Raw genomic sequence first — 24,832 nt, forward strand, 5'->3', positions numbered from 1 at the left:
CAAAATTTTAGCACTATTTTCAGTTTTTGTTCAATATCTCCTAAGATATGAGTCTCACAGAAAAAGTTGAACTTATATTTTTTAAACTAGATTAAATTCACTAAAATTTGAGACCTAAGCAAACTTTGTTCGTCCAGCAGTTTCCGAGATACAGCTTTTCAAATATTGGGTATGTTTTCCAAGAAGTAAAACAATTTTGTATACGTCTCTAATTTTATTAAATATCGTCAAAAATACTCCTCCCATGAGAAAAGTCATGGGTAATGAACTTGAAGTATATTTATTTAGCCTTAAATTCAGCTCCGAGGGGCACCTACAGGTTCAATGCTTCTCTCAAAAGTGGCACCACTATATTTCTGGTTCCATTATAAAAATCTGTGAAACTACACACAACAGGGTTAAATTTAAATTCAGAAAACCACGATTAAAGGACTTTAGGATTACAAGTTTCTTTTGTCAAAACAATTTATGACCGGTATTGAGAGGTAAAATTCCAGGTAATTTTCCAATAATATCTTTTTCGGGGTGGCTGTTGTTGTTTTATGGGAGTGACCGCTATTAGGAGTGTCATTAGTATGGGTTTTCGGTATAATCTGTTCTGAGAACTTCAAAACTGGCCGTTATTAGAGGTGACCGTTTTTCAGAGGTGGCCGTAAATAGAGGTTTTGTTGTACATACTATTTTATCTCCAAGCGGAACACAATAAAAAAAAAATCGGACATGAACTCAATTATTTGTGGTGAGCCCAGATATTGAAGACCGAGACAAAGTTGAGGACGGCAACTGGGCGATTTTGAGATCTGTCATCCGTGCACATGAGCGGCTCGTGTGCACACAGTGGCACCGGTTAAATATTAGGTAATAATTCCGTTATTTCACTTCTTTAGAGGCTTTTTTTAACAGGGATAATTTAATTATTAAATATTTCGTGTAATTGATGGTTGTAATTGATAAATAAATCGTGACAAATAGTTCAAATGACCTTACATTTGACTCGATCGATCCGCCTCTGGACATTTTTACTCCTAGGACTTGAAGTACTTCTGCTCCGCTCAGAATAGTTAATAGTACCGTGCGATCAAATAAAAAAAAATAGAGTAGGCGAAAATGGTGGTTTGAACCAATCAAAGCATCAGAATAGCACAATCCAGGTAACTCGGTTTTTTTTTAATTGATCGCACGTTATTATATCGTTAAGAGTAGAAATGAGTCTTTCGTGGCTAGCCCAGAGATTGAAGGCCGAAACGCAGTTGAGGCGAGGCGAGGCGCAAGAAGACTTTCTACTCTGAATGATATATACTATTTTATCTTCAAGCGGATCACAAAAAAATCGAAAATAAACTCACTTATTTATTTTTCTTTTTATGCAGTTACAATCTTCAAATTTTAAGGCACAAGTAATTTCTACTTCCCTTGTTATTAGTAGGTACTTGAAGTTTCGATAATATTTGTAAAGTCTATAATGCTATTCATTGTGTTCGATATACTTTCTGCAAATTTCCACGTAAAACTTTCCCAAAATGATGAATGATCGCGAATGATCCGGTCAGACATAACTCTATGGACATAACCTACAATAATTTATAATTCTTCGTCTAGGGAACTCAGAAATTTTACCTTTGTAGCCAGATCACCGTGATTCATGAACATTATTATATTATACATACACAATTTAATCATATACTTTTCGGGACTTTGGTGGGACTAGATCCTACATAGGTAGTTTGCCGCGATCTGCGTCAATTTTCGTGGAGTAAAATTCATATGGCCATCGGACTTCAGTTATTTGCTAAATATAACAAAAATTATCAAAACGGAATAGCAAACGATTACAACTTACAGCTGTTTACTTTTCAACAGTGAACGGTTATCTTGCGTTATTTTTTAATATTGACATCCAGACATCATGGCGTCTGACATCCACGCTGTGGCCATGCCCACAACTTCACAACGGGCGGTTCGTGACAGAATATATGGGACGCGGTTAAATATTGGGTAATAATTTCGTTAATTCGCTTTTTAGAGGCTTTTCTTTAATAGGGATAATTTAATTATTACATATTTCGTGCAATTGATAATTGTAATTGATGGTTGTAATTGATAAATAAATCGTGACAAATATTTCAAATGACCTTACATTTGACCCGGTCGAGCCGCCTGTGGGACACTTCTACTCCTAGGACTTGAAGTACTTTTACTCAGCTCAGAAAAAAAAAATGAGTTTAACCGTCTCTATGGAGATACACAAAGGCGCTTGAAGATAAAAAAAAAGAGTGTGTCGTAAAGACGCACGATAGAAGTGAAACTTTTGTATTACAGGAAAATCAGAATATTGTAAATTATCTCTGATAGATGCAAGAGGAGGTGGCTGAGCTGAGGTGCTAGTTGCTGGTTCATTGTCTTTATTTACACCGTTTTTTTCACATTCTGAACTGTCACTTCACTCTTACGTTTTCTCTCACGCCACGCTCTTGTTCTTTCTGCGCCTGACTTAAGCATATTTACAACAAAATTGTATATTTTAACGATAACACTAAACAATATGGAAATGCGTAACTCATTGTTCATTTTTAATAATTAAAAGAGAGGACATTATCGATAAATGCCGTGAGTGTGACAAAGACAGAAGTATACACAATTTTAAGGGATGTTTGTATCGTGTCAAACAGATTAATTTACATAAATTAGACTCCAAATTAAGTGAGATGGAAACATTGGCGCAACCGCTGTGGGAGCATGTGTTTACCCCCATCCCTTTTCGTCACACAAAAAGGTTGCCGATCAGAATTTCAAACCCCTCCCATAAAGTTTCACTTCAAAAATTACACCCAGAAATATGCGATTTTCGACCGCTTGAAGATAAAATAGGTGTATATTCTATATAGATATTTATTCTTTAACCTTTCTGTAATAATCTTATCACAAAAATATATCAACCGTATCGTTAGTGCTAAAAAATAACATAATATCTTATTTATAATAGATTAAACAGAATCACTTCGAATTCAAACGGTACGATATTGTCATCAGAATAATTTCTACCGAAAAGTGCATTGATTCAACGTCCTTAAGTAGCATGTAAGTGTTTTTCACAATAATTTGAACATTTTGTCGGATGATCTTAATTATCCAGTGTTTAAATAGGCAGAATATTAGTTTGGTTCAACTACTGTGTTGAGTATTTGTTATCTCGTGGTAATACAAATAGTTGGCGCGACCACACCCATCACCATGTAGGATTCTATTTGGCTTCTTTAGCTTTACCTTATTATTCTTCTCATATTTTACATTTTTAACGAGTTGTTTACTTATGTACTCTATAGATTATCAATTGCATGAAAATAATGAACAAAGGCAGTCGTCCAAACTTGCAGGAAATTAGTTCAGAGAAGAATCGATTGACTTTAGCCTTTGCACTAAGCCGATTTCAGTCTGATATGAAATATAACTTGCAGAAACAACAAAAAAGAACTTTTCGTTTATATTTTACCCAAAAATTGATTTAAACAATTAATAACTTTCTGCTTTTGTTACCGTTTCTGTCATCATTGAGATGTCAATATTTCCGGTGACCTCAGTTCTTTTGTTCACCACTGTTTTCCTAGTATCCTTGAATAAAGTGCTTTGGAAAATGTCAATAATTTGCGTTTTATCGTGATAATAATAAAGTTAGACCTGAAATGAGCAATAATAGTATATTGTATATCAAGAGTTGAAAATGAAAGATTTCACACGAGTTTGCAGAATTGAGCCACAAGCCGTAGGCGCGTGGCTTAAGCAAACGAGTGTGAAATCGAATTTTCAACACGTGGTATACACGATATTTTTCCGACGACCACAAAAAAAAAACGCTAATATTCGGCATCCCTTCAAACTTCAAATATGATTCGACAGAGCTGCGGACAAAATAATTATGCCGTTGCGCGGAGATAGACATCGTTAATCATCGGCCCGTGTACAATATAAAAAGGGTAGTATTTAACTGTTTATCAAATTTACCAAATTTATTCATACAAAAAAATACTTTTATTTCCCAAAAATACTAAATGCTCACCAAAATTAAGACCATACATAATCCTAGAGCGATAACCAGATATTGACATCCTGCTAGTTTCTTATATTATTTGCTACTAAAAATAGCTTTCGTTGCCTAAAAATGCTATATGTTCACCAAATTGTATTCCATATTTAATTCTGAAATGATAACCAGATAATTTTAATTTTTGTTAGTGTCTTATATTTATGCAGTAAAAAAAACTATTTGTCTCACAAAAATACTAAATGTTTACTATATTTTATACAATATTCAATTTCAAATGGATAGCCAGATGTAGACTTCTTATTAGCCTCTCATACAGAGTGTCTCATAATTAAAGCATTCCGACTCCAAAGCGTTGCAGAGAGTATGCCGTGAAGCAAGCAAGAACTTGTTGAAAAAAGTTTTGAAAAATTCTTAAGATGATATAACCCTTCTAACTTTGTTCAATACAGCAACCGCATTCCTTACCTTATAATTTTCAGATCAAAGCGTTGCTAAGATATGTACAAAAATATGCCTAGGTTGATACCAGTTTGAATTTTCCGTATCCAAGGTTACAAAACATTAATCCAGCCCAATTGCTGTCTCTTTTTGAACAAAAATTGCAAAAATTAAAAAAAATTTTACTCCGCGATAACGCTACTTTTCTAAGACAATTTTTTGCATCATTATTTTCTCACGATAAATAAAAATAAACGGCAAACATTCCTAATTTCTATTTGAAGAAAATTTGATGCAAACTCTACACCTTCAGTATCTTTGTAAGGAGGGGTCGCCCGAATTTTATATATAGTATATCAATTGTAAGAAAAATCTATGTTTTATTAGGTCTTCTCTCAATAAGGACATAGAATGCAAAAGAATTTCGCAATCGAGTATCAGCCAATCGAAAACTGCACAGCTCCACATTAGCGGAAAGTCAAAAAAATTTTGTCTACAATTATCTTGATGTTTTAAATTTGGAATGCTCTGACCAACTAATAATGGTACATAGCAACCGACAAACAAACGATGTAAGTTCCAATTTTGTAAGGTTTGGTTGCAATTTTGGGACAATTACTGGTGTTTAATAAAAGAAAGAAGAAAAAACAAAAATGAGTTCCAAAATTGTTGAAGATGATCTGCCTTTGGATGTATTAGAAACGGCACGAAGTGCAGTTTCTAGTCTTATCCCGGAAAAGCCTTCTAGACAATATGAATCTGCTTAGAAGGATTTCATGAATTGGTGTGGCTCTAAGAAATTAAAGAACGTGTCTGAAAGTGTGATACTGGCCTATTTGGAATATAATGCTAAGAAATTGCGAAATTGTGACCTCTTCTTTAATCAAAAATTGCTGAACGTAAAAGTCTTTTTTGTTCTAGATTGTATAGTCCGGACAAAATAAATGTGAGTCCTGACTTTATTAAGTCAAATTATTTAACATGTTTAAATCAAAATGTAAAGAAAACAATAACAAAGATTTATGATGGGAAACAGATGGTTATCCACCACCAAACTTGCAGGTAGAATTTCGAAAACTCGCTGTATTTATATACAGGTGTCCCAAAACAAAGACCAGTCCATAGCTCCCTTATTTATCGGAGGATTTTAATTATCTATACATCAAATTAAATGGTTGTTAATAGGCTACAAAACGGCTTCACAAATTCATGTATAGCTCTTAGGGCTTCAAGACTAAACTGTCAAAATATTTTTTTTTCAAATGGGATTAAATTTTTTTTTAAGTAATTCTGATAGATATTTTAATTCTGAAAACAACAGTGTATCACAAGTATAACTTCACATAAAAAAATAACACTAACTTTTGAAACAAATGACGAGCACCAAGCGAAAAGCTATCAAAATGCATTGCGTTACAATGTAATACTAATAACCAAATTAAGGTAGCTGGAAAAACAAATGACAAATAATAACATGTGGGATTGCGCAGATATGCCGCCAATGTTTAGCGCAAAATTCAACATAGACGTTTTTTTGTGTGAATTTTTGGTATTTAAGTGTATACTTGTGATACGCTGTTGTTTTCAAAATAAAAATCTCTATCAGAATTAATTATTAACAACCATTTAATCTTGTGTACAGATAATTAAAATCTTCTGATAAATAACGGAGTTATGGACTCGTCTTCTATTTTGGGGACACCTTGTATCTGCTTCTTTTCGAGAACGACCTACCATAAATCTGTATTATCGTTATCATGTTATGAAATAATTTTACTTAGTAAAGTCAGGATTCACATTTATTTTGTCCGGACTATAAATCCAGTGAACAAAAAACAGTCACTTTGACAACCGATTTAGGTCATAAAATGTCAACATTTTTGATCAGTTTTCAAAAAAGTAGTTTTTTTGAGCAAGTGCTTAATATAAATGGATAGCGTGAATATTTATATTTGCAGTAACAGCCCTTTCACAATAGAGAGTTTTTGCAAACCGTTTTATCGAATTTAACGTACGTTATTCTCTCGTCGCTAGGGTACAGAAAAATTTGTCGTTGTCGTAAACCTTAAACCAAAGACGTATTACGTCTTTTCTAGTTAGATTGTCGTACGTACGTTAATCGAATAACGTATATCAATTAGAAATTTAATTTTCGAAACTGTCGTCTAGTAAAGGTTCCAAGATTAGACTTATAACATTAATGATTTCTCAAAGGATAGGCGCTATCTCCATAAATTTTGATTCGTTGGCCATTTACAAAACTGCTTATAATAATTAATATAATGAATTATTAATTATAATAATTCCATCTGGACATAGCAGTGATTGATATTTAATTTATTTATTTTATTTATTATTTATTTATTTTTAAATAAGTTAACGTTTACCGATAAGCTAAAACGTTTTGCAAAAACTCTTTTTAAAGACGTACGACATCATCTCTACGACATAAACTGACGTTGTCGTTAAAGTTTAACGGGCATAATCAAACGGTTTGCAAAAACTCTCTAACAGCCCTTTCACAATGGCGTTAACGTTACGTCGATGTTAAAACGTTAATGTTAACGTTAGATCTAATTACATGTATTTCAGTACTTTTTATAAACTATTTCCGTTGGCTATTGTTAGAATGTAACGTTAAGAATCCAGAACATTTCTAGAACTAACATTAACGCTAACAATATCATGCAACATCAATTTTCATCATAACGTCATTGTGAACGGTCCACAATGAAATACATGTAATTTTGAATTTCTAGATCTAACGTTAACATTAACGTTTTAACATCGACGTAACGTTAACGCCATTGTGTATGGACCTTAATGGCGTTAACGTTACGACGATCTTAAAACGTTAATGTTAACGTTAGATCTAATTACATGTATTTCAATACTTTTTTAAAGTTATTTCCGTTGGCTAATGTTAGAATGTTACGTTAAGAATCCAGAACATTTCTGGGTCTAACGTTAACGCTAACAATATCATGTAACATTAACTTTCATCATAACGCCATTGTGAACGGTCTACACTGAAATACATGTAATTTTGAATTTCTAGATCTAACGTTGACGTTAACGTTTTAACATCGACGTACTGTAGCAGACACAATATTCGGACACCCAATAAACCCAAACCAAGTGCCCATAATTAGACCCACATTAGAAAGGGTCGGTTGGTGGTAAATCAATGGGAGATTGCAAACACGCTTAAGAATTTCTTACGATAGACCGTATTATGAAATTCCAGGGGCAGTACAGTGTCTTTAAAAAAAACGTTTTACGACTGATGAAATTGCAAAAAAATATGGTCACACAATTTTACGCCTTCCTCCGTAGCATTGCATCTTCAATGATATTTAATTTTCCAAAATTTGGGCATAAAACATTACAATTTTTAAGAAAAGGTATCAACTAAATAACCCCACAAAATTGAAAAAATTACTGTGGGCCATCTGCGTTGTGTTGAATAGAAACTACATCCGCTGGGTTTTCCCTAATTAGGATTTTTTCAAGTACGGTCCGTGCCGCAAACTTTCAAGCGAACCCTCACAGTTTGGTGATTTATGGCTGTGGTTACTGCTTACTGTTAACATAATTGTGGGTACTTTGCTTAGGTTTATTGGGTGTCCGAATATTGTGTCTGCTACAGTAACGTTAACGCCATTGTGTATGGGCCTTAAAGGCGCGTAACGTGAGCGTTCCACATTTGGTGAACATTTAGTAAAATCGGTAAACATATAGCATTTAGAATGCAAGCAACAGTAAAACAATACCAAACATTGCTATTTTGGTGACTCTGTTCTCATTTTCCAAAGTATCATTATTTGGTGTCCACTAAGAATTTTTGACGTTAATTTAATTTTTTGGACGACAGCGCTAGGGGTGTATAATTTAATTTGGTGAACATTATATTAATATCCATATAAAAACACACAGCTGTCGGCCAGTCAGATTTCTCAAATTTTTCATTGTACACGGTTAGGCTGTTCGTTCGTGTTCGTGTTGAAATCGTTTGCAATTTTAAATTTTCACTAAGGAAAAACCGTGTGAAATGTGCCATATTTCACAGTGGTCGTCTGAAAATAAGTTTTTCTAACACTAATATCTTAAACTGTTTTTATAGTGCATTTGAGCTCACACGTTATGTTATCTATAAAATACGTTTTCTTTATAAAACACGTCGCCAGTAGTAATGTTTTTTATGAAATTATAAAACACGCCGTCAATAGCAACTTATTTTATAATTATAAGATTGTAAAATAGGCAGATGCACATTATTCAAGTAACATTTTATTCATCATTTTTACAGTAATTATTTCAAAATAAAAAGCACAATTATTGGATTGAAAACTCAGGCCTGTACTTGAGCTAGAACTCCTCCCTATTGCTTAGCTTGGTGCTCTTGTTTATAACATCTACTTCTTTAACTTCTGTTGTTTCATCCAATGCAAGCGTCCCGCCACCAAAGACTTCACTGGCAATCTTTACAATCTCTTCAAATGATTCTTGTCGTAATGTGAATTAACTTTTCAATAAAGTTCTACACAGTTACCTTCATATCAAGAAAAGCCAAAATGCCATCTTCAGTTACCTCTTTGATGCCTTTTTTATTCTTCCAGCCTTTCGTACGAAATTCTTTTCCCTTATTCTTATTTCTTCTGGAACATTTTTGCACATTTCAACAATGAAAATTGTTTTTTCAAAATTTGTTGATATTATTACCATAGTGCCCACGGCAATTTTCGCATTTTGTGTATTGTGACGCGCCTCGAATAATTTATGACATTTTAGAATAATTTCTGAATTTATTAAAATTTGTGATAAGATGTTAGTGTTAGAAAAAATGTTAATCTCGATTTTTAAATCCTCTATAAAACACTAGTCATCTTAATAACTATATTCTACATTCTACGACTTGGTCTGTAAATGAGCTATTTTTTAAGATTATTTTATTTCTAACCCCTCGATATTTTGCTACATCATTTCATCGTACATTACATCTTCATTAACAAAGTCATAACTTCACACTTTACGACCCAGTGGCTATTATGATTCATTACAATCCTTTGTTAAATAATGATACAATAACGTCTAATCTAACCATACACACAAAGAATAAAAACTCCAATTATAGCTATTTATGTAACAAGGCAGTAAAATGACACTTTATTGAACGAGTTTGCAGATTGCGAAACGTGGCGGAGCCGAGTCGAGCAAGCAAACGAGTTCGATAGACACTTTACTGCCATGTTACATAGGTACAAGCTTTTATCGACTACCACTATACTGCTACTTACGAAAGTCAGTCACCTAAAGTAAAAATCATCCGCTTCCGAAGTGTATACAGGATAATTCACGTAGCCCGTTCGTTGGAAACTTTCCGATTTTCCAAAATCGTATGAACATGAAAATTGGTAGCCGACTATAATTATAATGGACTCCTCCAAGTTGAAATAAAATATTTTCAAAATGGCGACACATCCGGAAATACCTGAAATCGACACCATCTTTGTTTTTTTTAAATGGAAAGGCCTCATTTTGATTGCAAGTTTCGATTCTACGTTAAATTTTGAGTTTAGAACGTCCTTTTGTCAACACTTATCTGTCATCGTTTTTGACCTATGTAATTTTTTTCACAAAAAGGCGGGGTTGCAGGGCTTCATTAAAAAATTTATAACTCCTGAACCATTGGAAATACAAAACTGATTTTTTTAAATTGAATTCTTAAAGATGTGGCCGATCTTCTAAGCCGCTAGTGACATTTTTTTTATGTTTCATATGCCTACTGCAATTTTTCAAATTTCATAATCAAAAAAATGTCGAAAACTTCATCTTTTCAAATGGCAACTACCCTTTCTGATACTAGATATGAATGTAGAATTTAATTTTAATGCCACTTTTATTAACATTTTGTATGCCTCTTTCCAGCCGCTTTGCTGTAATTTCTATTTTTTGGATAAAATATTCTTTTTTTTTATTAAGCAATTGTTTTATTTGAATTTTTATTCAAAAATGCCATTGCGATAAATAGTAAATATGTAACAATAAAATAATAAAACATTAGAAAATAATGTTAATAAAAGTGGCCTTAAAATTAAATTTTACATTTATATCTAGTGTCAGAAATGGTAGTTGCCATTTAAAAAAATGAAATTTTCGATATTTTTTTATTATTAATTTTGAAAAATTGCAGTAGGCGTATGAAACACAAAAAATGTCACTAGTAGCGAAAAGATCGGCCAAACCTTTAGCAATGCAATAAAAAAAAATCAATTCCTTATTTCCAATAGTTCAGGAGTTATAATTTTTTTAATGAAGCCCTGCAACCCGCTTTTTTGCGAAAAAGATGACATTGGTCAAAAACGATGACAGATAAGTGTTGACAAAGGGACTTTCTGAACTTAAACTTTAACGTAGAATCGAAATTTAAAATCAAAATGGGGCCTTTCCATTTAAAAAATCAAAGATGGCGTCGATTTCCGGTATTATCGGAAGTGTCACCATCATAGACAACACAGTAAACCTATAGAACGCAAACTCCCATAGTTTTTTGTGTCCCGACGCCATCTACTGGCTTGTGGTAGGTGCAAAATAAGACACAGCCAGCTGGATATCCTGGCTTTTTTATTTATTTTAATTTTCAAATAATTTATTTATGAAATTAAAAGACTACATTTATTTTGAAGTTTTTATTTTCAATTTTTTTCGATACATTTCCATTGCATTTTTATAAATTTTGGTTTGGTATTTCTTTTCCTCAATTGCGACAAACAGAGATTTATGGCTTCCTCACCTTCAAAATTTTGCTCTTTATTTTGACATCGAATTTTGCATGTAACGTTTTCGGAACATTGCAGCCCCTAGTTGCAGCCCGAATTTTGGATTAACATTCTGCCTTTTTATAATTTTAAATATGCTCAGCTTTTCTCATTTTCTTTTTGAAACTTCCACAAGAATTTATATCTTCATTACTACATAAAACTGGATTTACACAATTTACTTATAGCGTCTTCAGTAGAAATATCGTAGATCAGTAGATCGGATGAAAATTCTATAAAAAATAGTTTTCAGTTAAAATATAATTATCAATATTTTTTTACTATTACTGGAAGTAAGTCTGGACTGGAAAAGGAGGGAAGTTGTATCGAGGGTATCTACGGCCATATTCGTTCGTGCCGATGCCGAAGTCTTTGCTGGTAAAATGAAGTCCACACACAGTGTAGCTGTTATACCTACACTTTCATAGGCTCCAAAGTTGATAACTGCTTGTTACCCGTCTTTTAATCCATTCCATAAAACGCCCAGGATATTTAATTGGATTTGGAAATCTATGGCGAGTTCCACATGGTTTATAATTCCTTTGCAGGGTGCAAAGTTAAATTTTGGCATAAGTTTCCGCGATTTTTATTTTTATAAAACGGCAGCGTCCCCTGACGGCTTGTGGTGGGTGCGTTTCCAAAAAAATGGGGAAAATGCATAGGAGTTTGCGTTCTATAGGTTTACTGTGTTGTCTATGGTCACCATTTTGAAAATATTTTATTTATTTTTATTAGAGTAGTCGACTATGGTCGGCTACAAATTTTCATATTAATACGATTTTGGGAAAATGAGAAAGTTTCTAACGAACGGGCTAAGTGAATCACTCTGTATACAATTTAATTCATGTATAAAAAATCCCATAAGCCGCGATGCATTTGTCACTTTGACATCGGATAAAGTTAGCCCTAACTTTGCATCTGGATAAAATGTGCTTAAACTTCCATGGCAAACTTTTTCGAACCTGATTATTGTTTGTTGTTATGAAAACGAACCAACAATCTTAAACTTTGACACAGCTTGTAATAAATTGACGTGCAAAATGGCCAATTCAATTTTTCATAATTACCTACCTATCATTATTCATTAAATTATCTCATCGAATTACGCTCGAGGTTTTTTCGTCCAGGATAAAATTTCATTTTTTAAACTCTAATTTGGTTTCTTTTTGGTAAATTGACTCCACAAACCACCAGATAAAAAAAATCGTCCTTCGGACTCGTTTTTTTATCGGGTGGTTTGTGTCTTCAATTTACCAAGCAACCACATTATCGTAAAAAAAATTCAATTTTATGCGGACAAAAAAAGACCTCTCGTGTAATTACAGTCGAAAAAAGCCGAATGTTTTAAAATTATTTTTAACTGTCAACATGATATTTGTTTTACGAATATAAAAATCATATCGGTTTTTTCAGTAATAATTAAAAATGTTGTTACACAGTCTTGGACTGGTTTACAAATCTATGAGGGGCGTGATGACCAACTCAATAGACCGGGACCAATGGCTTAACGTGACTTCCGAATCACGAGATAGAATATGTATAGCCTTTTTTTTTTAATTTCACCCTGGGTCGAAATCGAACCCGCGACCCTCGCGTCCCTGAGCCGAAACGGACTCCCTTAGGCTATATTCTGCCTAATTAATAATACTAATCGATTAAAATCTTTCTTTAATATTAGTAGCGATAATTGATAAATGTAGGATTTGCGGAACTGAAGGGGAAACAATTGAACACATCATTTCTTCTTGCACCGTTTTGGCTCAAAGCGAATATAAAAAACGTCACGATATATTCGCTAAAATTATACGCATGAATTTAGCTGTTAAATTCAATTTATTAAAGAATACACAACCACATTATAGTTATACACCAGAAAGTTGTTTGGAAAATGACAGTTACAAGTTATATTTTGATAGAACAATTTTAACTGACATTCATATCAAGCATAACAGACCAGACATTATAATTTTAAATAAACAACAAAAGCAAGCATATCTTTTAGATATAGCTGTTCCAAATTTCCATAATATAACACAGACATATAACACAAAAATTAATAAATATTTAGAGCTCTCCGTTGCTATGAGAAATCTTTGGTGTTTAGAAAAAATTTCGATTTTACCACTTGTAATTTCAGCAACGGGAATAGTACCAATCTCTTTTTAAAAATTTTAAAATTCTGGATTTTGATAACACATTGGTAGTTGAAATTCAAAAAGGTATATTATTATACTCATGTCACATCGTGAGGAAGTTCCTTAACATTGACACAGAACATAATAAAACACAACAAAGTCAAAATGTGGAGGCGAGACGCCGGTTCTTATGTTGATAAGCACTGCACTATTACTTGATAGTAATATCCGTAATAGTGTATGTACTCCGGCGAAATTGCCGTGCCGCCGGGTGGAGGTGGGATAGTGCGATAGTAAGATTAATACAAATATATTAATATGAAATAATGAATTAACAAAATTGTCATTAATTAATTAACTGATAATGAATTATTTGTATTTACTATTTAATGTTTTTTTTTTCAGGTTTTCATCGGGATTGCAGATAAAAACATCTAAAATGAGTATTTGGTGAAAGTTATTAAAAATACAGAACCGCAAACATGGACGATAAGGATACCGGTAATAAAATATGTAATGAAATGGAGGAACACTGTGACAACAAAGAGAAGCTGAAGGTGGACGAACAAATTGAGTTGCAGAAAAAATGTACCGAACAAGATTCCCCCTGCAGTAGTACAACTTATGAGCATAACGAGGAAGCTCGAAACTTTCAGAAGAAAACTGCTACTCATGATAAGCAGAAAGGAGTTTCTATGGTAAGATGTATTTAAATTTATGTTACCTTAAAATTTTAGTGAGAATCGCCCTCAAATATCAAATGATTTATATTGACAAATCACAACTACGAATTATTTGAATAGCAACCAATCACAATTTAATTAAGCGGAAATTTTCCCTAGGGAAAATTTCGATATAATTTACCTAGGGAAAAGTTTTTTCGGGCGATTCTCTTCCGAATATACCTCGGGACAGATATATATCGCCAGAAATTTTTTCTTGCAGTCCAACACTCGTGTTTGTCGCTCAAAATTACCCTCGGGCTGGCGCCCTCGTGTAAGTTTTTTGCTACAAACACTCGTGTGTCAGGACTGCTCGAAAAAATTTCCGGCAATATATCTCTCCCTTGGTATATTATATATGAGAATCGCCCTCAAATGTCACATGATTTATATTGACAAATCACAACTATGAATTGTTTGAATAGCAACCAATCACAATTTAATTAAGCGGAAATTTTCCCTAGGGAAACTTTCCGATATAATTTACCTAGGGAAAAGTTTTTCGGACGATTCTCTTCCGAATATACCTCGGGACAGATATATATCGCCAGAAATTTTTTCTTGCAGTCCAAACTCGTGTTTGTCACTCAAAATTAACCTCGGGCTGGCGCCCTCGTCTAATTTTCTTGCTACAAACACTGGTGTGTCAGGACTGCTCGAAAAAATTTCCGGCAATATATCTGTCCCTTGGTATATTATATACAGGGTGTTTCTGAAATAAGTACATTAATTTTAACTGGTAATAGAATTCATCAAAAGGAATAACTTTCTCTTTGCCATTTTGGCGAAAAACGTTGCGTAGTGGCTTAAAAAAATAGGAAAGATTTTCCTAAAACCGTTCATATCTCCAAAACTAAGCTACCTAAAAATGTGAAACAAACAGATTCTTACGAAGTGGATTTTTTGCTATACGGGTAGATTTATTTGAATTTCGATTTCGGCATTAAAACACGTTTTCTGGATGAAAATGGATGTTTTTTTCATATTAGCGCTGATCTCAATAAGCCATTGCAGTATTTAGTGGCGTAGGGTTATTTTAGTGAAAAATCTCTCCAATTTTTTTTTTTGAATTAAACATCGTTTTTCGGCAAAATGGTAAATAGAAAAGTTGTTCCTTTTGACGAGTTCTATTACCAGTTAAAATTAATGTACTTATTTCTGTTACACGTTGTATGAATATTGAGAAGTAATACGTGTTTTCATGCCGCCGGCCGTTATCGACGGTTTTGCATGATTCAAAATCCGCCGGGAACGTTAAATTCCCGGCCCAGTACTTACAAAAGTGACCTTGGTTAAAAATTCGCTAGAGAATGGGCAGGCAGCATTGATTCTTAAATGTCAACAAAGTTTGACATAGAAGTTACTTTGGTTGAATTAATTAATATACAGTCCATTTTTTTTTAAATCAGCTGTCAAAGTGTTGTCAAGTTGGTGTGAGCAATTGAAAGTGCATTTCACAATATAGGTTGGCAACGTCGAGCCGTGCAAGGTCATCGGCGCTGTCATTGCGCATATACAGAGTGTCCCCAAAAAAGAAGACGAGTCCATAACTCCGTTATTTAACGGAAGATTTTAATTATCTGTACACCAAATTGAATGGTTGTTAATAGGCTACAAAATGGCCTAATAAATTCAAGTATAGCCCCATGGGCTTGAAGGATAAACTGTCAAAATATTTTTTTTCAAATTGGATTACATATTTTTTTTAGTAAATCTGATAGAGATTTTTATTCTGAAAATAACAATGTATCACAAGTATACACTTAAATACCAAAAATTCACAAAAAAAATGTAAAAAATGTTACTATCGTCTATGTTCCATTTTGCGCTAAACATTGGTGGCATATCTGCGCAATCCTACATGTTATTATTTGTCATTTGTTTTTCCAGCTACCTTAATTTGGTTATTACATTGTAACGCAATGCATTTTGATAGCTTTTCGCTTGGTGCTCGTCATTTGTTTCAAAAGTTAGTGTTATTTTTTTATGTGAAGTTATACTTGTGATACATTGTTGTTTTCAGAATTAAAATCTCTATCAGAATTACTAAAAAATAGTATGTAATCCTATTTGAAAAAAAATATTTTGACAGTTTAGTCTTGAAGCCCTTGGAGCTATACGTGAATTTATTAAGCCGTTTTGTAGCCTATTAACAACCATTTAATTTGGTGTATAGATAATTAAATTCCTCCGATAAATAAGGGAGCTATAGACTCGTCTTTTTTTTTGGGGACACTCTGTATAATCTATTCATTTTGATTGTGACCACTCCCTAGTAACTTTTCAGTTGCTAGGATATTGATAGGGAATTTTAGATAACACTAAATCCAGTCGCAGTTGGCAACTCTCAGAGGCGCCATTTTGACAGAAACGTCACGCTCACAGAAGACAGAATGGAGAACGACTTGCGCAAACGTTTTTCGACGTACACTGTGCGCATATCTATAAAATTGAGTTTTGGTACAAAATTTTAGAATCCAAAAAGAAAATGCCACGTCGTCTTCTCAAAGTTGAGACCAAACGGTTAATATTGACTTGTTTTGAGACATTTATTGAAGCCAACGGGAAAACAACTCACAAAGACGAACATCACCAATAAAGTTAACTCTATTTGTGCATTTTTGTTGTCCATTTTGGCTAGTAAGTGTTGTAGTTTGATACCTTTTGCCTTTTCATCCCCTGTAAATCATTTTTTTGAACTTTCTGTCTGATTAGTTTTTATCTGAAAATATTTGTATTAATCAATGCTAATTGATCACTTCTTTTAGTAATCCCCAGGCATTTTTCGAGTTTGTTTTACTGCCAAATGACCATTTCCTTCGTTCCTCATTAATATCGAGAATTGCATGAGGTGATTTCGAAGTTTTTACGTTAAATAATCTGTACCTGGATATAACCCCACTTTTCAACAGACGTGATTACAGAATCAGATAGACGTTTTTAGTTTCTCCTACTTCAAATATTGATTTCCGTTATTAATATTGATAAATACTCGTACATTAAAATCATTGCTTTACTACCATGGTCAACTTTTGACAATTCTGACATTTTCACATCATGTTCACACCACACAAATATTTAGTGTAAAACGTATGCAGCACACAGTTAAACATCGCCTACTATGTTTTTCGTTGTGGTCACAATCAAAGTGAATAGAAGATATTAACTGTCATTTGCGTTTGCGTAAAAAAATTAACGCTCAAAATTTGAAAAGGTGCCTTCGTAGTGCACAGAGAGTGAAAAAATGGCCCCGATTCGGTACTGCGAAGAGTTGAAAGGTGACAACCCTGAACTGAATAAAAAGGCGATTTGTGAGAAAGCTTCAAACATATTCAATGTATCGTATTAAATGCCTATTTTCTAAATTCTCATTTATTTCCGTAAATACTCTTCTAAAATAGATACGTTGGACGTCTGCAATCATATGTGATGGCTTTAAAACGACAAAATGTATTCAACTCCGAAAAAATTAATGTTTTCTTCATTGTATAAACTGCAACTGTGTTTCATTACAAAAAATGGTTGTGTTCCAAAGTCCACTTCAATGTACCTAAACGAAAGTACATGTTCTACAAAATACTCTTTAAATACAAGTATGTACCTACCTACATAAACCTACATTTCATTGAAACCTTTAACACTGACTGACTAGGTTCGACATTTCAATTATGTTAGACAGACTGACAGACATAACCTCAATTTGTTATACAATTGGTCGGAAAGTACAGGTTTTAGGGTAACACAGTCTGGTCTTTTACAAAGTTTTGACACTGACAGCTAATTAAAAAAAAAATAGACTATACAAAATAGCCTAAGGGAGTCCGTTTCGGCTCAGAGACGCGAGGGTCGCGGGTTCGGTTCTGACTGTGAAACAAATTTTTTACTTTTTAAAAATGATTTAAATTTGTCGGCATGAAAAATTTTGTGGATTACGCGTCCAAAAAATGTTTTGCGAGTGCTCGTGTTGCCGCCGCGGCTAGGCGCCTTGTCTACGCAATACCACTCACACTCGCAAAATATCGTTTTCTGGACTGGTGATCCAAATAACTATTATACAGGGTGTTGAAAAAAAAGTGCCCAGGACTGAAACTTAAATGTCCTTTTCTGTCGAAGTATTGTGAAAATCAACACAAAAATGGTTTAAAAACATTCTTTTAAAAATTAAACAGCTTTCCTAACAGTACAAATTGGCAATATTGCACTTTTTTTTCTAAAAAATATTATATTCACGACTTTCGCCGTATCTAAGAAACCAATGCTGATGACAGATTCTGTCACCTGCATAAAAATAAAGCTGTCATGTGGATATGAAACAAAATTTTAATTTACAATAAATTGAACAAAAAGTTAAATGTTTCAATTAAATCTTATAATAGCTGTTCGAAATTTCTCCCACCAACTTCAATGCACAATGCTGCTCTTCGAACAATGTTCTCTTGAACCCTTTGAAGCATAGGAACATTTATGGTATTAACTGCTGCGTTGATTCTTTCTGTTAATTCCCCTAAGTTAGCAATTGGCGTAGCATATACAAAATTTTGGAGGTGACCCCAGAGGAAGAAATCACAAGGATTAAGGTCAGGTGACCGGGGGGGCCAAGCAATCGCGCCACCTCTACCAATCCATCTATTTGGATAAGTCTCGTTACACCAATCCCGTACTATCCTACCAAAATGTGGAGGGGCACCATCCATTTGTAGCCACATTTGCCTCAAAATTACAAGGGGCAAATCTTCAAGCAAAACTTGAAAGTCATTTTGTAAAAATTGTAGAAAATTTTCTGCATTCACTCTGGCAGGTAGCGTAAAAGGTCCTACGAGGTTATTATCAATGACCCCAGCCCACAAATTAATTCCGAAGCGGTGCTGATGTGCACGAGGATGCACAGCGAAAGGATTTTCAGTTGCCCAGATATGATTATTATGTTGATTAAAAATGCCGTCTTGAGAAAAATATGATTCATCTGTCCATAAAATGTTTTGAATAAACCTAGGATCGATTCTGTGACGTCCAAGTAGCCATTCACAAAATTCTACTCTGAGGGGATAATCACCTGGACGAAGAGCTTGCACTTTAACATAGTGATAAGGATGATAATGTTCGTCAGCCAGGATACCTTGTACCATGCGATAGTCTACGTGAAACTCTCGCGCCAATCCTCGTATACTTCGTCCTGGCGCATTTTCAATTGCTTCCAAAATAGCTTCCTCCAAAGCTGGTGTTCGAACTTCACGAGGCCTTCCACGATTTACATAAAGAGGCATTATTTGGCCGTTTTCTCTTAATCGCTGCATCAATCTTCTTATTACCTTAGCATCTGGATGACGTCGTTGAGGGTACAGTCTTGCATAGTCTCTTGCTGCTTCAGATGCGTTATTATTTGATGCACCCAAACAGAGTCTACATATTCGTTAAAATTGTATGCCATTTTTTCAGACTTTTTGGAAAATTGACAGGTTAAATTTGACGAAACCATTAATATTAAAAATTGAATTATTGTTGCTATCGTTTTCAAAAATTACATGTTTCTGTATCTTAGGAGCTTTGCAATGTTGTAACATTGACGAATTTTCTTTGGACCCAAGAAATGGTACTCTAACATCTTTAATAACGTTGGTTCCGATAGACTTTTTGCATTTTTTACTTAAGAACATTATCAACTCGACCAAAATCTAGACTTCAACAATAAAATTATTAGTAAACGGTTAATCATATAGATTTCTATTGTCTAAAAAGGAAATCTTATATCTTGGCGAAGAGTGGACAAATTTAATTTTGGATTTCGAATTCGTGTTTAGTTAAAAATACTTTATAACGTGCAGGTTAGCACGGGCACTTTTTTTCATCACCCTGTATATGTTGATATGTAAGGAGTGGCAAATGAGGCAAGAAAAATGTTTAATTTAACATTACCTTCTAACAAATAGTTATTTGGATCACAAGTCCAGAAAATGATATTTTGCGAGTGTGAGTGATATTGCGTAGCCGAGGCGAAGCAACACAAGCACTCGCAAAACATTTTCTGGACGTGTAATCCACAAAATTTTTCATGCCGACAAATTTAAATAATTTTTAAAAAGTAAAAAATTTGTCTCACAAGCGGAATCGAACCCGCGACCCTCGCGTCCCTCAGCCGTAACGGAGTCCGTTGGCTATATTCAATGCTGCCTGCCCATTCTCTAGCGAATTTTTAGTCAAGGTCACTTTTGTAAGTACTAGGTTGGGAATTTTACGTTCCCGGCGGATTTTGAATCATGCAAAACCGTCAATAACGGCCGGCGGCATGAAAAATTAATTTTGAAAAGTAAAGTGCATTCAAAAAATTGTGACCAAACATGGTGTCCTGTCGTTTTAATTGGTACGCTTTAACAGTTGTGGTGCAATCCTGGTCACGACGACACCAATGTAATGTTTCATTTTTTTGGTACAATCCTGGTTGCTGCTTTTCCTCGGAAAACAAAAAATTGTGAGCAAGTAAGGCCCCTTCAGAACACTTTGTTTTTTAAGCATTTTGACTTTGTTTTCAAAGGTATGTTTAAAAAAGCAAAACTATATGGGCTTGTTCAGCACACACCATTTTTTTTTATCAAATTACCCCGTTTTTCAAAGTTCTTTTGTTAAAAGTTAAAACTCGTTTTTTTGCTTTGTTTTTCTATTGGGCCACTTCAGCACACTTGTGAATACGATTTCGTTTAAACAAATTCACCCTTTAAAAACACTTGAAATTCGCCTTTTTGCCCTGTTTTTTGTTGGGCCACTTCAGCACAAAAATGAATACGGTTTCGTCTAAACAAATCGGTCATGTAAATTTGTTTCGAATTACGAAAATTTTGTTCATTAGCAATTAGTGGAATTTCTACAAATAGTCATTAGATCAAGAATTAAATTAACAATAAATTTAGAACCAAATTAATGTAAATCCAAATTCAAATGCTCGAAGTTTAATTACGGCAAAAACTGTAAATGAAATCATCATGTATAAAAATTGTTCAAAGTAGTTTTCCGAAATGTTGTAATGTCATAAGCCATCACCGTCAATAAAAATTGTAGCCTAAACAAAAGGGCAAATTAACGAAGTTTGTTGTTGAAAAGGGGAAATAAAACTGTAATAAGAACAAAATCAATTATTCCAATTTTTTAAATATTTTCAACAAACTTTGGTTTTTCATTGCACAAAAGTATCACTTTTCCTTTTTGGTACAAAAGTATCACTTTCCTTTTTAAAAGTCCCACAGTCTTGCCGCTAGGTGTAGAGATGGGCTAAAGAGTGATTTTCCTCGTAACAGATCCAACTGTTATTGTTCCGTGCTAGTAACAGTTCCAAATAACTGTTATGAAATACTAGTTTATTAAAAAGTTACATATGCGACCTGGTATTTTATTTAGTTGTTCTTAAACTTGATACTGATAACTCGATGCTAACGAGTAAAACGAGTATAAGTTTAAGTACTATGTACGGTGGCGATCAATTAATTTTAAACACTAGCGTCATCGTGCTGTCATGTATTCTAAAACGACCCTTATGTATTAATAAATTAATTTTGATTTGCCGACAAAACATTCAATAAGTTTTAAAAATTAGACAAATGAAATGGAACGAGGTTTTAATTAATAAAAAATTTTAAAAAATAAATAAAAATTAAAAACTTAACATTTTAAACGGGTGGCATATTGACAAATTGTAGACAAATCATTCATGTGACAATTTCAATAAAGCATGAGTTAAAAGTATGTATTTTTTTGATGTGATAGAAAAATAACGTTCAAAAATTCGGCGATTCGAAACTCCGTACGGATGCAGGTAAAGGGATTAAAGGTGCATGAATTTCCGCAGGTTCCAAAAATTATCGGCGGCGCGTCGGTGTCTACAAAAGTGAAAAGACCTGTTCCGTGTTTTCAGCAGAAAATAAGAATTCGTTGATCATCATTGATGCAGCTTGTTTTGTTTTCTTTATTCAGTAATTTATCTTTATTGAATTTCAGTCATTTTCTGTCTTCTAGATGGAAAGTGTGTTGTGTGTACGTACCCAAGTACTTAAGCAAATTTTTATTTTTTCCTCAATATGAATTCTGCCAAAAGACGTAATACTAGCCCGTTGTGGGCGTATTTCACTGAATTAAGTGGAAATGAAAAAAAGGCAAAGTGTGATATGTGCAGTCAGAAATTGTCTTATAGGTCGTCAATTTCAAATTTAAAAACACATCTGGATACAAGGCACCCAACAATAAATTTGAAACTTGATGAAAGATGTGCAAATTCAAGTCCAGTGCCCTCAACATCAATTTCAAATACTGGTGACGTCATCTCAGATTCACAACCCAGCAACAGCAATGATGTGCAACCCCAAACCAGCACTAGTACCGAAACCAATAACACTAACATTATTGTACAACCTTGCAGCAATCCTTCAAAGTCTAAACAAGTACATCGTATATCATCATTTTATGTGCCCAAAAAAGTTTCGAAAGGTCAAGCAAAGAAAATAGATAATCAATTACTCAAGCTTTTCATAACTGACTAGCAATCATTTTCAACTGTTGAAGACAAGGAATTTGTAGAATTTGTGAAAGCCCTAAATCCATCTTATCAATTACCCGGAAGAAAAGCAATTTCCAAAAACATGATACCGACATTATACGAACGTTGCTTGAATACAGTTCAAGAAAAAATGGACAGTGTCAAAAGTGTATGCATCACAACAGATTGCTGGACATCAAGGAATGTAGATAGCTATTTAGCAGTAACGGCACACCACATCACGGAAGATTGTTCTCTAAATAGTGTTTTAATTGGATGTTCTTTAATTACTGGTTCACATACAAGTGAAAATTTAGCGGAAAATATCAAAAACATGATCGCAAAATTTAAATTATCAAACAAGATATTAATTGCAGTTACAGACAACGCTTGCAATATTAAAAAAGCAATAAATAGTCATCTTCAATGGAAACATTTTGGTTGCTACGCACATACATTAAACTTAATTGTCCAGGATAGCTTAGAGGAGGTGCAAGAACTTGTCAATAAAATTAAAACAATTGTAGGGCACTTTAAACGTAGTACAACAGCTAATGAAAAATTAATAGCCTACCAACAATATTTAGAATATAACGCTTTCGAATAAATTAAATCATATTTTATTTTTTTTCTCGATTTTTTTTCTGATGTAAGTGGCAACTTTTTTTACACATTCAAATGTAGAAAAAAAAGCTTTACAAGAATAAGCTAAGAAATGTATAGTGTACTATTTAAAAAAAAAAGTTGACTGTCTTAAACTTTGACATATGTTATCGAAGAGAAGATTTGACAACATCATCTATTGTAGTTTCACAAGCGATTTACAAATATATATGGTTTGCTATATTTTTTCTTAAAACAAAAAAGACGTAGGGGCGCGAATACCAATCTGAATCACCCGGTATAATCTTATACCTTAAGCGTTACTTCAATTTATGTGATTTTAATAAAGAAATTGATACATTTTTAATTTTGCAAATCATCATTTGTATATTTTTTATAAGAAATATGTTTGGTTAGTCAATTTAAAAGATGACTTATGATAAAGAACTGAAATTAATTACAGATTATTTATATTTTTTACCAGATGATTTTCAAGAAATTTCACATATTTATCAAAGATCTTCAGGTGATGTTTTAATAGTTGTTAAAAATTTATATTATTTAATTGATTTTCCAAGTTTTAATGTTAAAAGTGGATGTAATGGTCAATCTATTGAAAATTTAGGAATACCAAAAGGAAAAAGAATTGATGCAATATTTAGAACTTATCTTGGAAAATAGTATATTATATACCAAGGTGGAGAAGTTCATGATTAGAGCCCGAGGCGCGCCGAGGGTTGTAAGGCGCGAAGGCTATAAGGGACTTCTCCACCGTGGTTTATATACTATTTTTTTCACTACTAGGTACGTTCAAACCCTTTCTGATAATAATTATTAATCAAATTATTTTGTCGGATGCGACGTGTCCGAGTTGTCATTTCTTGACAGTTGGTATGAAAATCGTCTACGTTAACCAATGAAATAGACGACAATCTTTCGTTGCTAGGTGACGGTTGTTCCATTATTCACCACTGGTTAATAATGAAAAATTATTTACCTATGAAAAAACATATATATTTTATGATAGAGTCTTGTACATTGAGTTTAATGAGTGTTTGTTTAGATCAAAGAAACATGGCCTTATTTCAGAATTATTTGCTGGAATACCTCCAAATATAAGCAGAGTATTCAGATATTGAAATTTATATTCCTTTAAAGATAAAATGTATTATGAATTTGATGATATTTGGAATACATTAGTTAAATCTGATAAATTTGAACTGACAGTTTTCGGATTTAAATGTGGTCTTATCGATCAAATAATAAATCAAATTAATCGCCTGTGATTCACCTAAGCTATGCTATACATTTTCATACAGTATTTATGGACATGATTAGGAACATTGATCAATTGAAAGAATTTATAAACATGGAGATGTTTTTATTCTTGTAATGAGATCAAAAAGAATTAATGTTTTATTGTATAAATTCTTAAAATTTGTTATTTTTGCTCTTTTACTTGAAATGTTATATTTTTTAAATGACCTTAAAAATTGGCCATTTTCTGGAGTGTATACCGTTTGGGTATACACCAAATTTTCTAATTCACATAATTC

The 24,832-nt window shown here is 33.3% G+C and overlaps 1 protein-coding gene and 1 long non-coding RNA gene across 2 annotated transcripts in view; one reads left to right on the forward strand and one right to left on the reverse strand.

The window, feature by feature from the left end:
• Window positions 1-769: 769 nt before the first annotated feature.
• On the reverse strand, window positions 770-2,552 carry LOC138137417 (uncharacterized). Its single transcript, XR_011161724.1, has 4 exons — window positions 2,138-2,552; window positions 1,841-2,031; window positions 1,618-1,789; window positions 770-1,558 (listed from the first exon to the last, which is right to left on the reverse strand). It is a non-coding gene; the product is annotated as an uncharacterized lncRNA (long non-coding RNA).
• Window positions 2,553-2,924: 372 nt separating this feature from the next.
• LOC138136984 (uncharacterized) overlaps window positions 2,925-24,832 on the forward strand; it is a 35,204-nt gene continuing 13,296 nt past the window's right edge. The window contains exons 1-2 of the mRNA XM_069056288.1: window positions 2,925-3,078; window positions 13,839-14,131. Coding sequence (XP_068912389.1) covers window positions 13,916-14,131 — 216 coding nt within the window. The 5' untranslated portion in view covers window positions 2,925-3,078; window positions 13,839-13,915. The remainder of the gene's footprint in view (window positions 3,079-13,838; window positions 14,132-24,832) is intronic.

The sequence above is a fragment of the Tenebrio molitor genome, chromosome 8 (genome assembly GCF_963966145.1).
Source record: "Tenebrio molitor chromosome 8, icTenMoli1.1, whole genome shotgun sequence".
In the NCBI taxonomy this organism is placed as follows: domain Eukaryota; kingdom Metazoa; phylum Arthropoda; class Insecta; order Coleoptera; family Tenebrionidae; genus Tenebrio; species Tenebrio molitor.